The sequence below is a fragment of the Cyprinus carpio genome, chromosome A17 (assembly GCF_018340385.1).
Source record: "Cyprinus carpio isolate SPL01 chromosome A17, ASM1834038v1, whole genome shotgun sequence".
In the NCBI taxonomy this organism is placed as follows: Eukaryota; Metazoa; Chordata; class Actinopteri; order Cypriniformes; family Cyprinidae; genus Cyprinus; species Cyprinus carpio.
The window spans coordinates 14,799,090-14,825,299 of NC_056588.1; the positions used below are offsets into that span (position 1 = coordinate 14,799,090).

The 26,210-nt window shown below is 35.3% G+C and overlaps 1 protein-coding gene across 3 annotated transcripts in view; it reads right to left on the bottom strand.

Annotated features, from left to right (window-relative positions):
- Nucleotides 1-383: 383 nt before the first annotated feature.
- The window catches only part of ltk (leukocyte receptor tyrosine kinase), a 47,425-nt gene continuing 21,598 nt past the window's right edge, over nt 384-26,210 (bottom strand). For 2 of the 3 annotated variants that reach the window (XM_042774590.1, XM_042774588.1), the window contains 21 exons: nt 25,419-25,579; nt 24,188-24,282; nt 19,195-19,275; nt 18,809-18,983; nt 17,356-17,506; nt 17,115-17,246; nt 16,679-16,835; nt 15,914-16,096; nt 14,348-14,446; nt 13,204-13,356; nt 12,991-13,107; nt 9,076-9,262; nt 7,690-7,780; nt 7,532-7,596; nt 6,394-6,523; nt 6,035-6,132; nt 5,773-5,865; nt 5,558-5,659; nt 5,165-5,299; nt 3,627-3,717; nt 384-2,874 (listed from right to left, as the gene is read on the bottom strand). In XM_042774590.1, coding sequence (XP_042630524.1) covers nt 1,906-2,874; nt 3,627-3,717; nt 5,165-5,299; nt 5,558-5,659; nt 5,773-5,865; nt 6,035-6,132; nt 6,394-6,523; nt 7,532-7,596; nt 7,690-7,780; nt 9,076-9,262; nt 12,991-13,107; nt 13,204-13,356; nt 14,348-14,446; nt 15,914-16,096; nt 16,679-16,835; nt 17,115-17,246; nt 17,356-17,506; nt 18,809-18,983; nt 19,195-19,275; nt 24,188-24,282; nt 25,419-25,579 — 3,465 coding nt within the window. In that variant the 3' untranslated portion in view covers nt 384-1,905. The remainder of the gene's footprint in view (nt 2,875-3,626; nt 3,718-5,164; nt 5,300-5,557; nt 5,660-5,772; nt 5,866-6,034; nt 6,133-6,393; nt 6,524-7,531; nt 7,597-7,689; nt 7,781-9,075; nt 9,263-12,990; nt 13,108-13,203; nt 13,357-14,347; nt 14,447-15,913; nt 16,097-16,678; nt 16,836-17,114; nt 17,247-17,355; nt 17,507-18,808; nt 18,984-19,194; nt 19,276-24,187; nt 24,283-25,418; nt 25,580-26,210) is intronic. The other variant, XM_042774589.1, reaches the window with a different exon arrangement.

The following is a 26,210-nucleotide window of genomic DNA, read 5'->3' on the forward strand; positions in this document are numbered from 1 at the left end:
GGTGACAGTACTAAGCTCTAAAGGGGCAGTTTACCCCACCCCACCCCCCAAAAAGAACAAAATTGTCATAATTTTTTCATCTCCATGTCGTTACACATTTGTATGACTTACTTTCTCCTGCAGAACACAAAAGAAGATACTTTGAAGAGTGTTTCAATGGACCTCTTTCACATTTCCAGGGTTTCTTATAAGTGGAAGTCATCATATAGTAGTTGAGTAACCTTCTATAGCAGTGAATATCAAAATAAAAAAAATCCATGATAGCATTTCCACAACTTTCTAAAAGAGGAAAAAATACAGACAGGTTGGCTACGGCCAGGGGCGTTGCACAAGACCCCCAGCAGCCACTCAGACCCCCCCCCCATAAAAATATCCAGGTAAAATAAAATATATTCCGGACTTTCAAGGGCCCTCTCTTCCTTTGGGGCCCTGGTAATCAGTACTGGTTTTACCCCCAGTCCGATGCCCCTGGCTACGGTAGTCCAAAACAACATATTGACTTTTGTTGTATGGAGAAAAAAAATGCTTTAAAAATCATTTAATCAGATATTTTTGAAAATATCGAAGAAAAAATGTCATATGTTTGGACCAACTTGAAGTAAATAATGACAATTGTATTATTTTGGTGAACTGTCCCTTTTTTAGACCAACTTTTTAGTGTTTCATTTAAAGTTGGTCAAGTCACTCAAATAACTACTTTTAACAAATCAATTCAGTATTACTAGGTTTGGTGATTGATTATTATGTGGCATGGAGTAGGATTTTCCATTTGTGTGAGGTCTGAACATGCTTTGCATCTTCCTGTAAAATACACTTAAAACCAGCTGCAAAATGCAAATTCGTAAAGGACATCTAAACCTACATACTGTATGTATTTATTGGTAATTATGACTAATCAGTAGAAAAGGACTTCTCACTTCATGTGGTCCTTAAAGTGAACATCATATGTTTTCACAGTGTTGACAGTAGATGAGAATCCAGTGTAAAAGGGCTGCTATTAGCCAAGTGGAAGTTTCAATAGAAACCATCAGCCATTTGCCGCCTCATAATGGCAAATTAGCTACGACTCCTCATGTCTTTGGTACCACACAGCAATAATGTAGTCTCTTGCACATAGTTTCCAACACGCAGTTATTAAAGACTGGAATATACTACAAAACTTTTCCTCAGATATTTGCCCCAATTTGCCGTCTTGATGAGGATGACGCAAATTACCTAAGTCTGAAGATTTTGGCGGTCACAAATTTTGCAGAAAATTGTGTAGTGTATAATGGATAAAGACTGATTTTTTAGCTTCAGGCTATGATACCATCTAGTTTCTGAGAGTTTCAAACATGTTTGATATTTTAAGCCAGTTTTAGAACACATTGTTTTTATTTGTCATGTGTCTCCGTCAACGAGGCACATGTTTCTGCATGACTTTGCTGCATTCAGAATGACTTGAAAGTCTGGTAGTGTGTGATCTTCAAGGTGAGGTCAAATTGTCTTGAAGTTGTTCTGCAAAGTTTTTAGCTGGTGAAATTCAAAGTCAAAGGCTAAAGATTTCCCCTTGCAGATTTGCAACAGGTTCAAGTTGATCACATGGATTCTCTATGTTGACCAACAGAAAACCACTTGGTTTGAAAGTGACTTCGGTGTGAGCGGTGTGATACGTCTCTACACTATTGACAATCAACCTTTTTAGCCTGCAAATGACTGCAACTTAGTAATTTAGTGTGTGGTTCTTAGTTTCGGCAAGTGTACAATGCCTAGTGTTTTAAAATTACACAGATTTTAAAAGTCGTGAAGTGTATTCCAGCCTTAACCTACCATTCTGCCTCTAGATAATCCACTGCAGATATTGCAGTAAAATACATTTGTTCCAAAAACAAAATAACACCAAAAAATTAGGACTATTCTTCAATGCTACACAGGGGTGACACTGAGGTCTTCAGATAAGGAAAAACCAGAATCCCTGTCCCTCGTGGGCTTCTCAGACTGGGTGTGCCTCCTTAAATCCTCGTGTCCGTAGCTAGCAGGGCGTTTCACCAGTGGTTTGTGGGTAAATGTTGTGGCCAGGCCGAGGGCAGCAAGTGAAGATGTAGCCGAAGAGCTGGTGCTGGGCTCCACAGATTTGGACACAACTACAGGCAAACTCTCAGTCTCGTAGCTCTGCTCATCATACGCATAGTTTACGTTGCCACACGGGAAGCTCTGGAGTTTTGGCAAATCCATAACCGCAGTGAGCGAGCTGCCCGTAGCCCCTGTTGGACTCTTCCGAGAGGGAGGCCCTGTAGGACTGAACGTGGTCTGGGAGGATCCTGCAGACAAAGGTGGGGATGTCGAGACATTTGTGTTAACTTCTACTCCAGGGTCAATGCGCTCCGATGTAGAGGACGGGACAGACATGGACGTGGGGTTGCAAGACAGAGGCATGGACTGGGTGTGACATAAGGATGTCTTCCCTCTTCCGAAGCTCTCCAGGATCCAGGAACCGTAGGTGGGGTTCCAAAGGTTTTTAGTCTTGTTCTTTAGATTCTGGCTGCCTGACGACGAACTGCTCCTGGAGCACGGCCGGTGCTCTGGGACCTGAAGCCATTGTCCTGGACAAACTTCTGGAGCAGGAACTGGCTCAGCCCAACATGGCTCTAATGTTTCTCTGTACATGCCCACCTCCTGTGCAAGATGGGCCAGTCTTTGTAGCTTTGTAGGTTTGAGGGCTTGTGGGGGTGAACCAGTGATGCCCATTCGAGGGGAAGCATCCTGGGACATAGAGTGGGCCACTAGAAGAGGAGTCATACTGCCTGATCCTTCAGGACGGATCACAGTGCCACCTTCTTCTTCGACAGCTGGACCATACTCCACTGGAAGAGGGGTGTTGATGACATCAGGGTCCTGACAGATCAAAGGATGCAAGAAATAAAAGGGTCAATACAAGTGATGCAATTCAGGGTTTTTCATTATTATTACTATTACTGGATTATTTTATTTTGTTGACTCAACTTTTTAAGATTAAGAAATAAAATAAATCTGCCAGTAGTTTAGGTGCTCCTTATGGTTTCTTTTTGCCACTGGTGGTTTTAAGCAGTGTTGTTAACATTAACTAAAACTAAGACTATTAAAATTGTTTTGGAGAATTGAAATAATGCTGAAATAAACCACAATTTAAATGAAACTTGAATGGAATTTAGAAAATGTTGCCTCGGTAACTACCTGAAAGGAATAAGTTTAGGTTAAAGTTTTAAAATTAATAAAACTGAAATAAAGATAAATAGAAATTTAACAAATTAATAACGACAAAAGCACATAAAATAAAGCATAAAAAAATGAAAACTGAATTTTAAAATGAAAAAAAGCTCATTTAAATTATTAATAAAATCATAATAGTGTATAAATACAAGCTACTTGGGAAAAAGATGCTACAGAAATACATGTTTTAACAATTAAATAAGAAATGATTTAATTTTGGAAATGTTTTTATTACATCTTGCTTAACATTTTTCTCATAAAGTATAAATAGGTCTTTGTACACAATAATATAAATATTTTAGGAAGTGGAGACCAAGAAAAAAACTCAGTAACACACCATTTGAAGTAAAAAAAAATAATTTAAAATTTAAATCTGTCAGATTCTGACTCTGTTATACCTGTGTACAGTAGTTGATCCTCTCTAAAATAGTAGAGAAGTTTGGTCGGTGTTCTGGACAGTGTTGCCAACACTGTGTCATGATCCGATAACTAAAACAGAACAAAATCCAAAACAATTATAATAATTATAACGATTACTCTGATAATTATAATCATTAAAACAGATCAGTCACATTTCACTAATGACATATACTTCTTCATAGCTTCTAAACCCCTTTTTTTTTTTACATTCACATTTACTTAAAGGGGACATTGGAAGCAAAATTCAAAATTACAAGGTGTTTGCAGTGTATGGACACAACCACCCTGCAGTGATAAAAATACATTCACTTCTTTTTTTAATCCCCAAAAAACCTGAAGAGTCTCAATTATCAAGCTGTTTTGATTTTCTGAGCAATATGACGTCATACTGCTCAAGCCCCGCCCCCAACCTCTGATGGACCCGATGGTCCCATATTAGCATATTTCCGCCCTCAGCCAGTTGTACGCTGTCCGCCATTTTATGAAAAGAGAACATAAGAGTCTTCATTTTCTCCCGACATCAGAGACACTGAGGGCACAGTGGATTAATTTTGTTTTTGATGGTAATACGCCACCGAATATACCTAAATACATTTATGTCTGTCAAATCATTTTACTCCAGACTGCTTTCTGAATGAGGGACAATTCAAGGCAGGTTTTGCTAAAAGTTCAAACTCAAGGATGGATCAGTACCCACTGTTTGTGATCCAGCTACACCTCCAGAAGAAGTAAGTCTCACTTTATATTTTTATGATTATTTGCAAATCACATTTCCTCTTTCATGGAAGAGAGGGGCAGGGTGAGCAGAGCTCATTATCATTTAAAGACACGTGCACCATGTTCACATGTTCTCTGTGAACAGAGCTGTTTTTGACAAGGTAAAAAGGGTGTTGTTTTACAAGACCATTGAGGTTACAGACATTTCATGAAGACCCTAAAGAATAATAAAAACATGTAAAAAAAAATAGATTGTCCAATGTCCCCTTTAAAGGGATAGTTCACCCAGAAATTAAAATTCTGTCATTAATTACTCACCCTGATGTCGTTCCAAACCTGTAAGACCTTCGTTCATTTTTGGAACACAAATTAAGATATTTTTGATAAAATCCAAGAGCTTTCTGACCCTGTATAGACAGCAAGAGAACTATTATATTGTTTGATTGAGTGTTTATTTTTGTTTTGTTTGAGAGGAGATTGTATTCTCTTAGCTTGATTAAATTAATTTTTTTTGTTTTATGTTATTTTGGTTGTTTTATAAACGTCCTTAGTACATTTCTGGGCCTTGAACATGGTAGTTGCGTTGTTGTCTATGGAGGATCAGAAGGCTCTCAGATTTTATCAAAAATATCTTAATTTGTGTTCCAAAGATGCACATGAACATCTGATGAACATCTTACAGGTTTATAAGAACATGAGGGTGAGTGATTAATGACAGAATTTTCATTTTTGGGAGAACTATCCCTTTAAGTTCAGGTTAGGCCCGAAATCCATTCTCAAAGCTGTTATTGTTGCTTACACAGGGCCTGGGCAGCTCTTAGGCGGATCCATACGACCTCCACCTGTTACAAACTCCAATACCTCCTGATTGGTCTTGCATGGATAAGGCATGTATCCAAGAGAGAAAATCTCCCACAGCAGTACCCCAAAAGACCTGCAGATGGAGACAAATTGCATGTAATGACCATGTCTGGCCTCAGGTCTCTGCTCTTTTTATATATAATAAAAATATCTAATAACAACTGATTGATATCAATTAATAATTAAATAAATATTACACCCATACAGTGTATTTCTATATATTTTACCTGAATCTTGGCATAACAGTGCACTAAACACTGATGTAAAAACTATAGCTCTTTTTAGATGTTAACAAAAGAAGGTCTTTCAGTAAACCAGATCTGTTATGTACCAGGTGTCAGTCTTGCATGTAAAAATGCCCTCTAGAAAGGCTTCAGGTGGCATCCACTTCACCGGCAACATGGCACGGCCACCCTTCCTATAGTAACTCGCCCTGCAATGCAAAAGTATTGTTAAAACTCAATGCCTGTGCTCGTTCTTACACTTAACAGGTACTAAACCACAAAAAAAAAAAAGGATGTGAGATAAGAAGTTTGATAAAATCACCTATAAATGTCTCGAGCCATCCCAAAATCTCCAATTTTAGCCACTCTCTCTGGACCAGGACAGGTCAAAAGGCAGTTTCGTGCTGCAATGTCCCTGAAACACACACCAGACATACTTGCTTGATTTGTGTGAGACATCAAGGTCACAGGCTGTGATGAGTTCACAACATCTACATATTCACTAAAGAGCAGTTTCCACTTATTGAGACAATTTAATGCTACTTTAGGACAAACTTCAGTCAGGTTTGACTGTGAGAAATCACCTGTGGATGAAGTGGTTCTCTTCTAGATAGCGACAACCAAGTGCAATGTCTCTGGCCATATGTAGAAGCTCCAGCATACTTAGAGAAGACGGCTGATTCTGTGGAAAAACACGATATTAATATTGCTGAACTACACAGTACTTCGATTGTACATATCAAAGTTCTTTTAGAGAATTGTTTTGTATTTAAATTGTGCTTATCTTACCTCTCTTCATAATAAATGGAAATAATTAATGTTGTTTTCTAATGCAAAGTTCCACACATGTTGGCAAACAGTCGTCATGAAAGCAAAAATGACTGCTAACTGAGAAACAGAGTTATATATAAACAGTATGATGTCTATACACTCAAATACTCACAGTTCTGGGGCGGTTCAGTCTCAGGAAAGTTTTCATGTCTCCTCCTGTCATGAGCTCCAGCAGTATGAAGCGAGGCAGGATCTGCAGACTGACGCCAATACAGCGCACAATGTTCTGATGGCTGAACTTACTGCAGACACAAAAGAGTAAAGGAAAAAACAACAACAACTGAACTATTCAGAAGAACGGACAACTTGACTCACACACACCATGTCAATGATAATATTGACTGAATACGTAATTTCAAATGAATATTTGACTGTATTCCAATTATTGTAATGTAAAATGTTTATTTTGTTTATAGTTTATTTTGCTCATCTTGGTTTAAGCATCTTGAAATGAAGGGCAACAGATCTCTGAGAAATTTTTAAGCCACTGTACTTAACAATGGGATCCTTATAAAGATCTTGAAAAAAAAGAATAGTTAATTATTTTCACATTGTATTAATTTGAATTTTTTTTCTTTTGTTATTTTGATAAATTTTTAAATTTTTTGAATTTTTGATTTTTTTAATGCTAGTAATTTTTTGTATTTTTGTCTTACATAATATATCCCTATAATCAATAAAGCTCAATATTGCATTAGTAAATTATTAGTACCAGTATAATAATTCTTCATGGAAATCAATAAATAAAATAATATTTTAACCTTTTGACAGCTTTAATGTTTTATATTAAAATGTTTATGTAAAGTTATTTATATGAGTTTTTATTTTATATAATTTTTATAATATAAATTTTATGTTATATTATGCACCTATTTTAAAATTTCTGCATGATAAATTTTACAAAGCTAAGTCAAAATGAAAATATCCGCTGGTATGGAACCACTGATCTAGCCCGTGCAAATAAAGTATGAAGGATATGATGTTTTTTATTAACTACAGTACGCTTTGCTCAGAAGACTATGAATCATTCAAAAATATCTGCTGCTTGACTAAAGAGGATGCCATACCCTCAAAAACAAACACCAGATGTGAACCTGCTAATCACAACAAACGATTTAAAAGAAAGGAACAGATTTCATAGAACAGAGAGCAGAGGACTGGAATGGCAATGTCTCATCCCTCATGTTCTGTCTGTCACACACATGTGCGGCCACAGCAGTGCTGTGAGTGTGTGCTGCAGCCAAGCATACCTCATAATCAGAGCCTCCATTAGGAAATCCATCTCATCCTGCTCAGAACAGATTTCTGGAAGAGTCTGTCAGAGGGATGGAGCGAGATAAAACACAGAATCAATTAAGAGAAGCCAGAAACCCGTTTCAAAGGGAAAGGCAGATCTGGGAACACTCACCTTTATAGCAACCTGCATGGCTGTGTTTTCTCCATTCATACCCAAAACCTGGCCCTCATACACTTCCCCAAAGGCACCATGTCCCAACGCCCTATAGTTAAAAATTTCATTACTGACATGTTTAAATGTGGAACTAATTTCCAGTACTTTTACATGTCATCACAGAATATCAAATGAATATTGTGGGTTGAGTGTGATACATACTGCAGCCATGTACAAGTCAACATTACTTTTAGTTGTTATTTAACAGCACATCACATATGCTGTCAACAGATCTCAACTTGTATTTAACCCAGAACATTATTTTAACTAATATCAGGACCAGCATAACCTGGGTTATATTTACATTAACTCTGAATTCAATTTGTGAAATTTTACAGAATGAATGCAAATGTGATCAAATGTGTTGAATGGAGCTGAAAGAATTACATTCTTATTGTTGGCTGGTGGAATAAACAAATTAGACAAAATAAAACATAATGCACAGACATTATGTAAACATACAATGCACAGTAGATGTGTAAGACTTTTTACAGAAATTCTGTGCATGCAGATTCTTCCAGATACCATCCTTGAGCCTTAGCCACCTTAACCTTGTTAACATTAGATAATGCATTAGGTATCAAGAACTAAAAATGAAAAATATTTTACAACGTGTGTTAGTCTAGGTAAATGTCAACTTCTATATAAACTACTCTATTTTTTATGTGTTATATATAAATTAGCATTAATGTATTATGAATAAACACTGAAGAATTTTTATTGAAATAGATTTAAAATTTATCAATAAGTTATAAAAGAGATTATTATTTTTGTTTTCAGTCTTAAGCTCAAAGAATGATTAAATTAAAGAAGAAATTTAAATAAAAAAGTATATGACTCAGAATAATCTATTATGCACTACTGTTCAATAGTCTGAGAAATAATACTTTCATTCAGCAAGGATATATTAATTGTCACAGTAAAGACATTTATAAATTTACAAAAAAAATTTTGTTTCAAATAAATGCTGTCCTTTTGAACTTTCTATTCATCAAATAATCCTTAAAAACATATCATGGTTTCCACAGAAAACTGTTTTCAACATTGATAATATTAAGAAATGATAATATTTAGAATTATTTCTGAAGGATCATGTGACACTGAAGACTGAAGTAATGATGCTGAAAATTCAGCTTTGTCATCATAGGAATATATTACATTTTAAAGTATATTAAAATAGGGGGAAAAAGTTATTTTAAATTGCAATAATATTTCACAATATTACTGTCCTTACTGTATTTTTATCAAATGAATTCAGTCTTTCTGAGTATAAGAGACTTCTTTCAAAAACTTTTCAAAAATCTTAGGGACCTCAAACAGCATGTATGAAGCAGCTAAAGATACCTGAGGAGGGTGATGTTCTTACGTGGAACCTCCTTAAGCTCACTCAGTGAAGCCGCCTTGCCAGCAAAGCAGTAGTTGGGGTTGTAGTCAGTCATTATGGTTGACGAGCGGATTTTGCTAAGCTTGTACTCTGGGCTCTGTAGTCGAATCCTGACTGCATGCAGGTGGTTCTTCTTACGGTAATAGACTGCAAAAAGGCAAAAACACACAAGGAATCAGCAAAAGTGATCATCTTTTACGAAGTTCTTTTTTTTTCCACCTGCTTGATTTGCATAATTATTGGTCTCAATTGGTACAATTTGTGCAAGATGAAGTGATGCATCCTAAAAGTGTCAACAGACTTTCAGCATGATGGTAATTTTCTCTAAGAAAAAGAACCACTAAGTGCACTTATTTCTCCCATGGAATTCTATCAAGAGGACAAAACTGTGCATTATAAAATCAAAAAAGCCCCTCAGATGAGGACTGAAGCTCTGGGCCTGTCAGCAAGCGATCGGGCAGGGTGGACTCACCCTCAGTGGAGGCTGCCCATATCCCCGATGCAGGTTGGTAGTCTGCTGGGGAGGGCACTGCGTGGAGGTGAGGGGTCCCCTTTTGCCGTTGGGCTGCTGGCGCAGTGGCGCGAAGCGAAGCCGGCTGGAAGTTGACCAGGTATTAGGGGTGAGGGGGGGACCCGAGCAAAGACTACCAACCTGCATGGGGGAGAGCTCAGGGGAAGAACACAATTAGCGTCCAGTGGAGCTCTGCTAACTAAGGACCAGAGACCTCGCTCTGCTGTTTGCATTTGAGTTTAAATTACATGTAAATTGCCAAAAATTAAATATAATGTTCAAAATATACAAAGCAAAAAACTTTTCAAGAAACATGCTTTAAAGAGAATTTTGTCATTAATCACTTACCCTCATGTCATTCCAAACCCTTAAACGCTTTGTTCATCTTTGGAACACAATTTCAGATTTTTTGGATGAAAACCGGTAGGCTTGTGACTGTCCCATAGACTGCCAAGTAAATTACACTGTCAAGGTCCAGGAAAGTATAAAAAGCATCATCAGAATTGTCCATCTGCCATCAGTGGTTGGCTTGGCAGTCTATGGGACAGTCACAAGCCTCCCGGTTTTCATCCAAAATATCTGAAATTGTGTTCTGAAGACGAACGGAGCATTTACGGGTTAGGAACAACATTTGGGGTAAGTGATTAATGACAAAATCTTCATTTTGGGGTGGAGTATCCCTTTAAGTTGTCTTTTTAGAGGTCTGTTTCACTTCTCTTTGGGAATTTGGGTTATGACAAGTCTTTATTTATCTTAAAAATACATACAAAACAAGTCATGGCACAGCATTTTACAGTTAGTGCACAAGTCAAACAAACAATATGTTTTTAAATCAAACATAAGGAGGATACATGAAATTAAGCATGGTCAATATAAAAATAAAGCATTTACAGTGATAAGAGTCCATTGCATATACATAAAGTTAGAGCACTGTGACAGATTGTTGGTTTATGGCATATCTCGATCATATTTAAAGGGTTCTAGAAATGGGTTCTACAAGAAATGTAAAGTAAATAGTGATTTCTAGGAATGCACAATACATATTTCGGTAACAATTTACAATAAGGCTCCTTTTGTTAACATTAGTTAACTACTATACAATAACAGCATGAACTAACAATGAAAAATAATTCTAAAACATTTTATTAACATTTTATGTTAATTTCAACATTCACTGATACATTATTAAAATCAAAAGATGTATAATATTACCTGAGCTAACATGAACAAACAATGAACAGCTGTATTTTTATTTTTAATGTTAACTAAAGGTAACAGAGTTTAATATGTATTATAACAAATGTATTGCTCTTTGTTGGTTAATTTTAGTTAATCGATAGAACCTTATTGTAAAGTGCCATTGACACTGACCAGATTAAGGTGGTGTTAAAAGCAAGTACTTTCTTCTATTCAAACAATAAACTCTTTCTATGCCAAGTTTCTATTGCATATTATAATGTTTTAATGCCTATAGTTTTAATTTAAGCATAACATTTTAAATTGTAATGTTAGGGGGAAAACCAAACAGTATTTATTTATAATATCAGACATCATACATGTTATCATATCTTTTTTGTTTTTTAAATCTATTTAAAAAATATCCTGAGTGATTATATGTAATAAAGTAATTATCAATATAATCACAAATCTCGGTGCATCCCAAAGTCACTGCTTTTGACTTTTGATATAAAAATCTTCTACAAGGAATTTTTTAGATTCCCTGTATGAGAGTTAAATTCAAAGGTCTGCGTTTTGGACAGCCACCAGTGCGATGAAAGTATTATCAATTTTGACCAATATTTTTGAAGAAAAAAATGATAACCACATTAATTCCACAAGACGCTCACATTTATAGAGACAGTGCATTATGACACTCTCAATATTCCCTCACTGTCCTGAACTGGAAAATAATAATTTTTTAAGCACAAAATGTTGTTGCAAGTAAAAACACACAAGTTAAATAGCAGCAATTATAATACTATAAGATACTGGTCAGCATGCATTTACAAAAAAGCCCATCAGTGAGACTGCAGTTAGTTTTGAAAATAATTTGGCTTGATTGTTTATTTACATGCATTCATTTCAAAGGCCTGTTTTAGGGTTAATAGCAGTCCCTGTCTTAGTTCCCTCCTTGTTCCTTTAAGGGATATTGTGCAACACTACATACAGTAGTTAGATAAAAACAAGCAAGCAATTTGTACAAATATTAAAAACACACTGTTATAAATGTAACATTAAAGATATGTTAAAAGAAAAAATATTTCATTCATTACACTGAGTGTGAAATTAACAGCAAGATAACAGCAAGAACAACCGCAAAATGTTAGGAATTAGGAAACAAGTGAATATATGTGAATATTGCAGGAGGCCTAACTGGCAGTTAACTTAAAGCTTCTGTAATACATATTTGATAGTTCATAAAAAAAAAAAAAAAACATTTAGCTTGTGTGCACTATGGTTCAAAAGTTTAGGGTCGGTATGTTTTTTAAATTCTCTTATGCTCACCAAGGCTGCATTTATTTGAACAAAAATACAGTGAAAACCACTTTAAAAATAACTGTTTTCTTTTTGAACATATTTTACAATGTAATTTATTCCTGTAATGGCAAAGCTGAATTTTTAGAAGCCTCTTCAGTGTCACATGGTCCTCCAGAAATGCTGATTTGGAACACTTCTTACAACTTCTGGGGTCGTAAAAATTATCAGTGTTAACAGTTGTGCTGCTTAATATTTTTGTAACCTTGATACATTTTTTCAGCACTCTTGATGAACAAAGTTCAAAAGAACAGCATTTAAGTGCATTATAAATGTCTTTACTGTAACTTTTGATCAATGTAATGCCTCCTTGGTGACTAAAAGTATTAATTATTATTATTATTATTAATTAATTATTATTAATAAAGTATTAAGAAAAACTTACTGATGCCAAACTGATAGCCAAAGCTAGTGTATATATCAATTGTCACTGTTACCTGTGCCCTTTCCCACTGTATTAAAGTGCTGTATAAAATTTGCCCACATAATTGTCCCTAGTGTTTTTTTTTTTTCATGTCACAGTTTTGTTCATGTCACATTTTTTTATCCATTTTCTTTAGGTTTTTTAAATGATGAAACACTAATGCCCAGTGGCTCCAATATTTTAAAGTAATTTTTGTTCTTAAAATAATAAAATAATTGTGGGGCATGAAAAAGAAAAAAAAATACTAGTCACCAACATTGCTTATAATTCCCACTCTCCTTCCTGCTGTTAATGCAGTTTTTGCAAGCATACTGTAAATATGTCACAGGGAGATAAGTGAAGCATGTCAGAGACGATGGAATGCGGAGGGCACAGAGCTGATGCAGAACTGGAAGAGTCTCTTACTGAGCGTGAGGCTGGCACAGGTCAGAACAACACCCGTAACTACTGTGGACGCAATCACCATCAGGATAAATATCAGGGATGGGGGTCCATCTGCCAGGGAGCCCAATGGAACAACTGCTGGATGACATAAAAAGTGGTGAATTAGAAATATTTCAAACAAATGTTTTTATAGACAAACTTTGAAGAGCAAATGGCCATCGGCTGTTTAGGTACCTAGGCAGGTGACGTTGTCTGGTGCAAGAACCTCATCGCTGTCGCACAGGCAGAGGATGAGTCTGGGATCTTCATCTCTCTTACAGCTCTGGGTCTGACAGTGGCTGCAATTTAGATACACCTCGATCTCAGCTTCCCCATGACTCTCCATAGCTAGAACACACACAGATACATCAGTACTGCACAGCACTGCTTCAAAACCCTAGTGCTTCAGTCTAGGGCATCTTCTTGTAAAAAATTGGGAATCTTGAAATCTGGGGAAAAACAAACAAGATAACTATTCATCGAAATTATCATGAGTTTAAAGCCCCTATTAAAAAAAAAAAAAAAAAAAGGTTTGTGTTTTTGCCTGTATTTTAACATATAAAGTTGCCATAATAAACTTTCAGCAGTTTAAAATAATAAATTTAATATGAAATATAAATATTATTGCCAATGTCTACTTAAAAATACAGTTCATAATTAAAGATAAAAGGTTATAGTTTATCATAGCATTAATAATTGGTAAATTAACTAGCAACTAGTTGCCCTGAACCTTTTAAACTAATTTAAACTAAATGAAAATTATCATGAAGTAATATCAAAAATTTGTGCTTGGCCTCACAAGCGACAGTCAGTCTGAATTCTGGCCCTTTAACTCGAAACACACTTGCAGTAATAAACAGTGGCGCCAACTTCAATAAATGACACATAAGTTCTTCTATTATCTACCACAAGTTTTCATGTTTATTACTGAATCAGTAAGGATGTGTGCGTGGCCTGTTTTCTCAATATAGCCAACTTCTATGAGAAAAACAATCATTGCTAGTGCATATTGGGTGTATTGAAAAATACTGAAACAATTGGTGGATTTATTTCAGATTGTTTTTTCTAGGAGACATACATGTGTCTGTGTATACATATCAGCAAATACATAAAGTCTGTGAGATTAAGTGACTGTTTCTGTATTTGTGTAATTAAAGACACATTTTAATAAGAACTAAAACTTTTTTATTATCTTATTTTTTAAGACACTATCATTTTTTATTTAAGATGTTATCTCGCTCTTATAAAATGTTAAACGTCTTACAGATGTAAGGGGTGTGTAAATTTAAGAGCACAACTGTATACTATTATAGACAATCTGGATTAGATAAAAACTGACCTGCAAGTGGCTGTAGAAATATCTTTCCCATGGGGTGAACAAAAGAGACACCATCTTGTCCATCTGCTGTGATGCCATCAAGAAGGGGCACATCACCACCTGGGCAAAGGTGACATCAAAAAAAAAAGAAAGAAAAAGTGAATCATTAAATCAAACAATCCACATTTAAAAAAAAAGATTCACGCTGCAAATGCACATGTGATGATTTAACAACAGCTGTACAACAATCTTCTTTTTAAATGAAACATCTGCCTCACAAAGCAAATCATTCTTTGTGATAACTAACAACAGATCTTTTTTTACAGTATGTGTCAGAAAAAACTCAGGGCAAGGGGTCGCTTATCACGCACAATAATTCTGTAACTTTGAACAGAACACGAACTATGATCTAAACCTTGTAGCTTTAGGCTTCTCCTATATTTTCCATTACAATGTCAAAATATTTAGCTTTTGTAGTAAAAATCAATAAATACAAAAAAATAAAAATAAAAAATAAATAAAAAATGCAATGTACCGGTATATCACATAATAAATAAAGGTATATAACACAATTTAATATTTTTACCATCTAAATGATTTTTAAAGAAATATTTATTAAATTTATTAATTTTATTCAGCAAGCACATATTAAATTGTTTAAAGGGGATGTCTAATGCTATTTCATACATTCTGACTTATTTACACTGCTAAACAGATGGATTCTCATGCTAAACATGAGACAACGAGTTAGACGGATGACAGAGTATTTCTGTGCCAAAGACTCTCCTTCAGGGTTCGTATTAGTTTCGGAAAGTTTTTTTTTTTTGAGTATGGCCCTGTATGACGTCTCCCGGAATACCACGTGCACACATCAACCAGAGCGAGAGCAAGAGCAGCCCATCAGCGTGCTTCATTCGGGTTACTAAAGCCGTCGGCAGTGCTGCACAGGACTTGCTCGAGAAGGATGTTACATGCTCATGCTCGTGACTCTTTAGCTCCGCCCACGGCACGCCTCCAGGAGCTCAACTGTTTTTGGAGAGAAGCGGTACAGCCGTATCTTTCTTTTATAAATCTGATAAAACTAAAGACGCTTTGGATTTTTGTATTTATTGTTTCAATTATTATTATTATTATTTTTTTAATTCTTATTAGTTTTGACATATATTAGACCCTTTAAATGTTTCTTGAGCACCAAATAAGAATATTAGAATGACTTCTGAATAATCATGTGACCAGAGTAATGACTGCAACAGTACAAAATTCAGCTTGGCATCATAGAAATAAATTACATTTCCATATATATAACTTTAAATTGTGATAATAATTCATAATGTTACTGTTTTTTTACTGTATTTTTTAACATATAAATGCAGCCTCAGCGAGCGTAAGACACATGAGTATATTAGAATTTATTTAAAAAACATACAAATATTTCTGACCCAAAAATGAAATAAAAACGATTTAAAACGCAACTAAAGGCTGACAGCTTACTGTGGCCTGAGCCAGAAGAGAGTAACTCCAGACTTAAACACATAATTGTGTTTGTGATTGTGACATATGTGCAAGTGTTTTTAATCTAACATTCACCTCTGTATCCTCCACCACCGCCGCCAGCAGTGCAAGCGCCCCCTCCTCCCCCAAACCCTCCAAATGTAGCCCATCCCAGCACAGACAGAGCCTCAGGACAGGATGAGCCTCCTTGACCTCCTTCGACAAGAGATTTCCCTGCCCAGGGGAGTGAAGACAGGTCACCCCATCCACCTCCTCCACCTAAATAAACACACACAGAAATAGAGATAACTGTAACTGATTACAGTTATATTTATTTTGTAATTAAGGGTTTAATGCAACTAGTTACTCCCAAACACTGGCCAGATATATATGTCTATTTAGTGAGAGCCCAGAACTGCTTTCATATGACAATTCTGCATAAAAGCATCCTCCAGATGCCAATCCCACAAAACATCCATCATAACTTTTAGGATTGTCACAAGATAATGTGATCCCGATGGCTAAACTGACAGTATTGTATTTCTGTGAAAAAGCTAGGTGGTAGTTAATGAAATTAGAAAGCCCATAAAACATTCATAAATATAGGATTAGCTGGAATTTGTTAGAATAATGCTTGTCCTTCATCCAAATCTAAACCACAGAGTAATTGTTAGTGTTCAAAAAAAGTAATTTCAGTATCATATCACAGTTAACAAGCAGTGACTAAGATATATGTTTCTTCAAAAGCAGATCGTGAAGACATTTTTATCAAAATCATTTTTATTAAAAATCGTCATATTGCACACCTCTAATATATATAATTATTATTATTTTGTTTTTTTATTGTCATTAGACGAATACCTGCTGCTCCGGATTTGCCATTGACACTAGGGGCGGATGTGTCATTCTCATATTGTTCCAGAAAAATCTGGTCCAGGCTGCTTTCAGGGTCCTCCAGGTAGGCCTTTCCTCCTCCTCCTGCTGCAATCAGCAAAGGCACTGGTTCCCCATTCTCCATCTGCCCCCGTGCATCCCGAAAACAACATCAGAGTTACTTTTCATTCAAGTAAAACAGAAAGCCTCCAATGATTCCAGACAGGCCTTCACTTCCATCTGTGTTGCAATTCGGACAACTCCAAATTATTTCAGGATGTCTCAAAAATGCTTGTCTACACAGGCACTATCAGGCGACAACTGCCGTCCACATGGCTCCCCTTAAGGGGACTCACAAGTCTGTGATGGATGTTTTTACAGATGTGTTTGAGACAATAAAACAGGAAGAAAAGAAAGATCTTACCCGATAAATGTATGTGGCTCCCCCACCACCACCTCCGCCCCCTGCCCACTTCAAGACCAAACCATCGCTGTCAAAACCATCCTCTATCACAGAAGACTCCCCAAGACAGATTTCATGGGTCAGGGAGTTCCTCTGTAGATATAAGAAGAAAACATAGAAATGTAAACAGAGATCTATACATAAATACACTGAAAATAATATGGCAACACAATGGCCAACTCTGATGTCCTGCTTCACTCACTCCTGGACAGGCATCTTCTCCTTGGTGTCCAATTAGGATGTAGAGTATGTCACCTTTCTCCAGTGGGAAGATAGCTGAGATGATGACACCATGTGAGCGCTTGTTATGGTTTTTTGCTCCTTTGCCTCCTGCGGCTCCATAGGCTGAAATCCTAGAAAATGAGGATGTTCTCTTAGTATTCCCAATGCACTGAATTAACAAATATAAGGCACACCTGCTATCCCAAAGTACTAATACCCATAAAGAGAGAAAATAATTTGAAAAAAAAAAAAAAATGTTGTCAACTAAGTAAATATATTCATTATAGTCATTTGCATTAACTTTAGTACACTGTCAATATTACAGTAAAATATTTTAATTCGGAAACAAATCTTTATACCATGCCTAATATTACTAATTTCACACCGTATTTCATGGGTCTTAACACATGAAAATACAGCTGCCTTAATATTTTTTAAAACGGGGTCTCTCACAAGGGGATCAACATACTTGAGGGTCCTTGTCATCACACAGTTTGATAATTGATATTAATATGCCAGTTAATATACTAAGCTATTAAGCCATAAATGCACCCAGAATGATCACCATTAGGCTTGTGATTATACTATAATTTTAATATACTGAATATTCAGCCTTAGTTAATCCTAAAATGTAAACAGAAATACTTTAATTCCCCCACATCACAAAGGAAGATAAAACTTCCTATCTCAAGACAAATATAAATTTTCTGTTATTAAAGCCAGCCAGTGCTTTGGGCACCAAAACAAAAGGATACAATATAAAATAATTCCATTTGTGAATGAGGGATAGTCTGGGTTAGAGCTCTATATTTCAGTCTGGCACCCTGAATTCAATAGTAACACAACATAGTGTTGTATAAGTTCATCTGATAGTTATCTGTCATATTTTCCTGTCTCCTGCATCTCCTCTCCTACATGCCCTTCTTTCGCAGACAGTTTTGGAGTTGTTTTTAATGAGCTCCCATAACTAGCCTTTATAATCACTGTAAGTCAGTTCAAAGGCTTGACTACACAGGGGCCAGATTAAGCAGAGTACAGGAAGAGATTTATCTGTGCCTACAGCCAGTGAATCATGCCTCTCACTGCCTTTATAAAAAAGAAAAGAGTGAATGAAAGAGAGAGAGAGAAAGGAACTGTTTACACCTGGTATTAACATGCATCTTGCAATTGGATTTTGAAGGGAGAATCTCTGATTTTGAGACTACAAAGATTACATTGACAAAGCACAAAAATGTTAAACTAGTTTATAGGAGCACACATATTTATTTGAATTGTATGCATTTTGGATGTTGCTCACAAGCATAGGATGATCTTCACCAGACTTATAGTATCTTATTTTACCAAACAGCTTCTCCAAAAAGTCCATGAGTAGTACCCATTTCTGAATCCAGGAATGACTCTAAACCAGAACGATTTCAAGCTTCTGAACTTACTTGTACATGTTGGTAGCTGGAACCCTCCACATCTGAACCCCCCTGAGAGGGCCCTCCTTCCCCACCACCACACTGACATTGCTGTTGCGGTAGGCACTGTCACACTGGGCTTGAGTCGGACCTAGAGGTCCGCTTGCTCCACAGGAAGTAAACCACCATGTTATTTGGGACACCTCTGAAAATAAAAGACATTGTTTTTTTGTTGTTTTTACTTACAGTTTTGCCATCACAGTAATAAACTGCATTTTAAAATGTATTAAAATAGAAAACAGTTGTAATAATAATAAATTGTAATTATTGTAATAAGAGACTTCATTTACAAACTTACCAACTCCAAACTTGCGAAAGCTAGTGTATTTTTAAAATGTGCAGGACAGAAACCGTACCTGACGCTGAGGGTTCTGGGAGAGGACTGAAGGAGTCCAAATCATGAGGTAGTCCTTGTCCAAGAAGCAGTTCATTTAGTTCTAATAAACCAGATGTGAAAGAATGACCAGTAAATAGAAGAACAAAAAATGAAATGTTGGAATCAATCAATCCTTGTGCAATTATATTTTTTCAACTTTTTATTTTGGGTAGTCAAGAGCAGTATTGTATTAGATGTTGGTTTCCCAAATAGTCATCTAAACTAGCTTATTCACCAAGACGTCCTTGGTCACCCAAGTAAAAAAAGAAATACACTTAAGTTGTATGAATATTGATGCACTTATTAGATTTTTATTATACTATACTAAGTGCATAATAAATGTGTTGTTTTAGAACAACTTTGAGCATGTTAAGTGCTTTTTAAGATATGCTTTAAGATAAATTTACGCTAATTGGAATATATTTAAAAAAAAATTAGTTGTTAAAATGGAACCACTTAAAGTATCTTAAGTGTAATTTAATTGTATTTCTTTGCATTATTTAAAAAACACTTTTATACTTTTAAAACTACAGTTAGAACATCAAGCTTCACTTTAATGTGCTTCTAGAGCCTTTTCAATAGCATTTCAGCTCATTAGAAATGCAGTACCATTACACTATTAGTTTGTTATAAAGCTATTTTTCAGCATTCTAAAATAATAAAAAATACAAAAATCATTAAATTAAAATGACACACACATACACACACTTTCATGTACTATAATGTAGTTTAATGTACTATATCCTGTGTACATTACAACAATAAATTCCTTGAGTACATTTAAAACATACAGCAGAGCAAATACAAACTCTTGACCAAAATAATTATAAAATTAAAATAAAGATCAGTTAAATGCTATAACTGAACTACTTTAATCAATTTGTAGAACATTTCTGTTACACCTGTATTAACAGAAAGTACTAAGTACTAAGTAGAATGAATATTCCATTACTGAAAAAATATGCATAATGCAATTTTCTGTTCAGACATGCATAAAGAAGTTACTGAAAATCAATAAAGAGAGTGAATAAAGTGATTTTTTTATCAATCAAACAAAGAAACAGAGCAGTTAATTTGAGTAGTGTTGTTGAATACTATATGTATTATAATTTGCATAGATAAGCATTAGAATTTCTCAGTTCGAAGGTAAAGCTTACACTACATCCTCATCAAGCTTGACATGAGTGTTCGTTTTTATCCTCTTGTCTGTCGTCACCATACAGCACTCTCTGTTACATTGAACATAAGGTTAGAAGAGACCCAAAACTTCAGACTAAGAGGCCATATAACTGACAGGTAAAGCAACCAATCACGTTTCGTTTGGGGTGTGGAAATGTCCCCACAATAACAGACCGGTATATAAAACACTTGGACTTATTTGAAAGATTCTGTGCCACGAACTGTAAATATTTGACATACTTTTGAAAATCCAGCATTTAGTTGATCCTGATAAGTGCTCTTTGTCAGAGCTGTAAATTTCTTGTTCCATGAGGGGGCTTGGCACCTATTAAATTGCTCATGGCTGGTGGGAGCTGACCTGGTTTTCTAGTCAGGAAAATAAAATAAAGCAAAGCTGGGATGATTTCTGCTGAAAACATATTACCATCTCAACAACATACAGTAGTGTGATTGGACTATTACCTACAAAGCTGATTTGAAAAGCTTGGTTCTCATTGGTCAAACTGAATGTAGCTACTGCACTTAAAAAGAAGCTTTCTACTGGCAATGATAAGTAACAGAAATAAAATACTTACCTAGAGTCACAAAATCATGAGGTTCCAAATCTACACACATAGACGTTTTAAGAAGCTGGGAAAAATAAAGATATAACAATGAATGTTCTATTAAATGTAACAGTTCACCCAAAAATGTAAACATTTATGTATATACTGTATGTACACACATATATATATAAATTCTCTAATCAAGTACTCACCTTCATGTTGTTCCAAACCCTTTAAAACTTTCGTTCATCTTCGAAACAAAAACGGATGTATTTTAATGAAATCTGTCGAGAACCAATCAGGTTTTGTGTTACGCATGCACACCTGAGCTTCTACAAAAGCCAACGATGTTTTGTTTTCGTGCATCATGCGGTTGAGGTTGAGCTTGTTTGAATTTAGGTACATAAACAAGTAAGTAAATAGTTATTTTAAGCATAGCTTTGGAAAAATTATTTATGATGCACTTCAAATGATCCGATGATGAAATGCTTGCGGAAAATACAGTTCAATAGTAGCCTATTAATATATTATGCTATGTAGTCTATTTAAAAGTGAAATTAAAATGTCTTTGAATTGTATTACAAAACAGCCTAGTATTCTTTTACAAGTACAAACAAGTAAAAGCCGAACAATATATTGATTGTAAGCATGCTTATTACTAAGGCATAGGCAACAACATTATATTTATAATATATGTTTGTACAATGTAATAATACATTTGCTTATTTTATAGCTATAGTGTATTTATGAGTGAGTGAATAAATATACTTTATGAAATATATTAAAATGTAAAAAAAAAAAAAAATCAAGATATCTTCATTTTGAAAAGCTTAATGTTCATTTCATTAGTATTTAAAATATATTGCAGTAGGTCTACATATGGTTTCTAAAAATAAGATACATATACTTTAAACCCTCTAAAATCTGTATCATTTTACTATGTTCTTACACAAAGTTTTTTTTTCCGTAAATACACTAAAATGCCACAAAAGTATGCTTGTGTTTTAGCATATTTCTTAAAAGTGTAACTATATATATTCCAAATTACTTCTAGTAAACTTCTGAATTTCAAGTACATTTTTAATGTATTTAAGAGTACTTCTTTTTCACCTGGGCAACCATCTCCACTAGTACAATAATGCTAGTTGATAGACAATTTTTGCTGGTGAACTACATGGCTATGCTGCCCTACAAAGGCAAAAGACCTTAACTCGCTAGAGTGTGAAACTGAGAAAAATGACTTTAAAGTTGTAGGTAGGACACTGGAAATTTAACAATTAGATGTTTTAGTAATGAAAATTATCTGATCACCATTTACAAAATCGCTATAGTAACACCTGTATAAAATCTAGTGATCATGGGCTGTCTTATATAGGCTATTGCATATAGTAATGTGACTATGAAGTTTTTTTTTTTTTTTTTTTGATTGTAACAAGCAGACTAAAAGTTAAACATGAGTGGATACCTATGCTTAGTAACGTAAAAGAATGCTAGACATAGCATAATTGCTTTTATATTGTATGAAATAGCCTAACCTAAAAGAACGACTTGTGGATTGATGTGAACGCCAGCAAATGGGAATAATGCTCAGAATGTTTATGGATTAAACATCTCCGATGATGTTCATCGCCATGGATTGATTTTATCGGGTTACAAAAAAAGGTAGGATATGGATTTAATTGTGAACTGTTAGTAGGCTACTGATTTTATGATTGATCACGCTAGCTACGGCATTCGAGTCCACACTCATCCAACTAGAAGTGATAGCCTGATGAATAATCTGCATTACAAAAAGAAAAAGAAAAATCTTTAAAGGTTATTCACAATCACGTATTGATGCCAAGGTATCTAGTCTACAGTACTTTGTTATATGGAGCTGTTTGGTGGATTGCGATCTATCTAATTCATTTGTCTACACCGTAATTAAAATGCGGCAGACTTTAATGGACAATAAAACAATAACTCCAAACCGGCACCGTAACTTCATATTAACGCGCGGTTAAACAAAGTCAGAACGCTGTAACTCAATTTGAGCGTTCCAAACAAAGTGAAAGAGCGGTAACTGGTGTTATACAGTGTTCTGCCTTGGTTTCTCCAGGGCTTTTCGAAGTTACGGTTGAGACGACCCATTATTTTCTCTGAAAAACAACGAAATTGACTCAAGATACTTATACACATAATAAAGGATGTCTTGAATGTCCCAAAAATATCAATAACTTATTTTCGACAAAAATCGAAGTTATTGTCTTTTGCCTTTGCACGGCAGTATGCTAGTCTATCAGTCAGATAGAACTAGATAGTCACTAAGCCAGCACAAACCAAGATTAAACCGCCTGGGCCAGCATGGACATTCCTGCTGCTCTAAACTAATCCTTTCAACAGGGTGATGAGAGGGGAGCAGGAAATGTCATAAGACAGATTCATATTGGCATTACCTACAAAACTACTACTACTACTAAGCCAGAGCGCTTACAATTTCAACCATTTACAAGTTTATTCTTTCTCCTATATTTCAGATTAACTAAACATCAACAAAAAAGAACATTTAGGTTAAAGAGAGAATTTAAGCCCTCCAAAGTCCATGGCTTTTATTGGATCAGATTTGAAGGTGTTGAGTGGCCACAGACCATGACAAAGACAATATGACGGCAAGAGGAGGACTAAATAGAAAACTAAAGATGATATTTAGTGAGCAGATGGCTCAGGAATTTCTCAAAATCACAGATTATGGGAAATGAAGTTAACAAGGATAGTAAATCTCGACTTTAACAAGTCTAGAACGTCAATTAACAGGCTCATCAGTTCCTGCGGTCAACCGTGGCACGGAAAGAAACTTGATTCTGAAGATCTATAAATGCTAGTTAGAAAAGCAGAAAGTCTATTGTTGGCATTTTTACGACATTTGCGGATTGCGAGATAGGAGGTCTTCTTATCATTTCTCTCATCCTTCAAAACAAATCAAGTAGAATCTATATCAACCGTGTTATGAGAACCATCTCCCACTGCTTACTGGAGACAGCGGTTAGACATTATGTGTGCACATCACATCTTAAATTCTCTGTCTGTCTTACTAAATACAAAATTTTATGAAAACGCCCTATCATTGAGTGCTTGGATGCAATTGTGAGTTTAAAACTACGCTGTGGCCAATAAATTTTGCACCAAGGATGAACAAATGGACCATTATTCTGCCAGAAATTAGTGTTTTTGTGCATACTTATGTGTACATGTATGAGGCAGAAAGAGTACCTGTGTCAAAACATGCTGCACTTAATGAAATGTCATCCAGTGCAATGTCCGCCTTAGATCCAGAAGTCCAGAAGGCCTGCACTTTAAGATGGAAGCTGTGCTCAAAGCAAATTACAAATTATTTTAGAATAAGAGCAAAAGGGAAATCAGATTTGTTAATGTAAACAGACATTTAATGAAATAACTCAAACACAGGTCAACAATTCCACTCTAAGCAGGGTAAGAAGTTCTTCTGGGTAAGATGCCTCCTCCTAATTAAAATTTAATTGTCAGGAATTCACATCTACTTAGTAGATGTTTTATTTTGATTGTTTGTATTTTAAAATTCCAATGTTAATTGTACATTTTTATGATTCATTTTAGCTTATCCTCAACTCATAAACCCCTTGCATTTCCCTCACGAAAATACATTTGTTAATAAATAGTCAAAATGCAAAATTTAATCATATATATGACTGCGGACCACAAAACCAGTCATAAGGGTCAATTTCTCGAAATTGAGATTTATACATCACCTGAAAGCTGAATAAGTAAGCTTTCCATTGATGTATGGTTTGTTAGGATCGGACAATATTTGGCTGAGACACAACTATTTGAACATCTGGAATCTGAGGGTGCAAAAAAATCTAAATATTGAGAAAATCACCTTTAAAGTTGCCCAAATGAAGTTCTTAGTAATACATATTACTAAACAAAAATTAAGTTTTGATATATTTACAGTAGGAAATTTACAAAATATCTTCATGGAACATGATCTTTATTTAATGTCCTAATGATTTTTGGCATAAAAGAAAAATCAATAATTTTGACCCATACAATGTATTTTTGGCTATTGCTACAAATATACCCAAGCGACTTAAGAGTTTTGTGCTCCAGGGTCACATATTTGATTTAGGAATTTTACATCAATACACTTTTTAAAAAAATCTAAAGAAAATCTTAAAATGAAATGATTCAATTAAAATTCTATGAAAATCATATGACAGCTGAGATAAGATGCCCCTGATGGTTTCTTTAACCAGAATGGGGCAGAATGGTCTCTTTATATGTTTTTGTGCAAAAACAATCCTGTACATGCTAAATATATCCAAGTATGTTGCATTTTTACAGTTAAAATTAGCATTATATATAAGGGGGAAGTTTTACCCCATCTTCCTTTACTCAAAATTTCCTCTTGGGGATTAATACAAGTATTTTTCTGTCTGTTTACACATCCATCTAATCATCTCACCCTTTTAAGATCTCAGTAATTGGCAGAGTGATCTCTTGCCAGGCATCCTTCCAGTGTCCAGATCGCTCCCAAATCAGTGGAGATGCTGACATTCCATTCTCCAGCACTGACAGGAGCACCGTTCCATTGAAGTCCCCGTACAGATACAGAGAGAACTGCAACTGCACAGAAGAATTAGCAGTTGAGCGTCTGCTACAAGACCAGATGTCTCATAAAATTATCTTATTCATGAAAAATCAAGTGTAAAATTGAAACTTTGGCTGCATGTATTGTTACGCTGTGATATCTTGTAGACATGCTGTACAGATGTGTCCCCATTTTTCATGGACAATTAACTTGAAATCTGCCCATAAAGCAGTCTCAGTATGCAAATATTGTGGCATAGCAAAACTATGATTTTATGTGAACAGTCATACATACACTACTGCTCAAAAAGTCAGTAAGTCTTTTTTTTTAAAGGGGTCATATGATGCTGCTAAAAAGAACATTATTTTGTGTACTTGGTGTAATGAAATATGTTTATGCGGTTCAAGGTTAAAAAAACACATTTTCCACATACTGTACATTATTGTTTTTCCTCTATCCCCGCCTTCTGAAACGTGTCAATTTTCACAAGGCTCATCTCTCTGAAAAGCGAGGTGTGCTGTGATTGGCCAGCTGTCCAGCGCATTGTGATTGGCCGAATGCCTCAAGCATGAGACAGAAATGTTACGCCTCTCAACATATTGTGAAGCCTTGTACGGCCGAAGCGACGAGACATTGACATAAAACCCATTATAAACATGATATAAA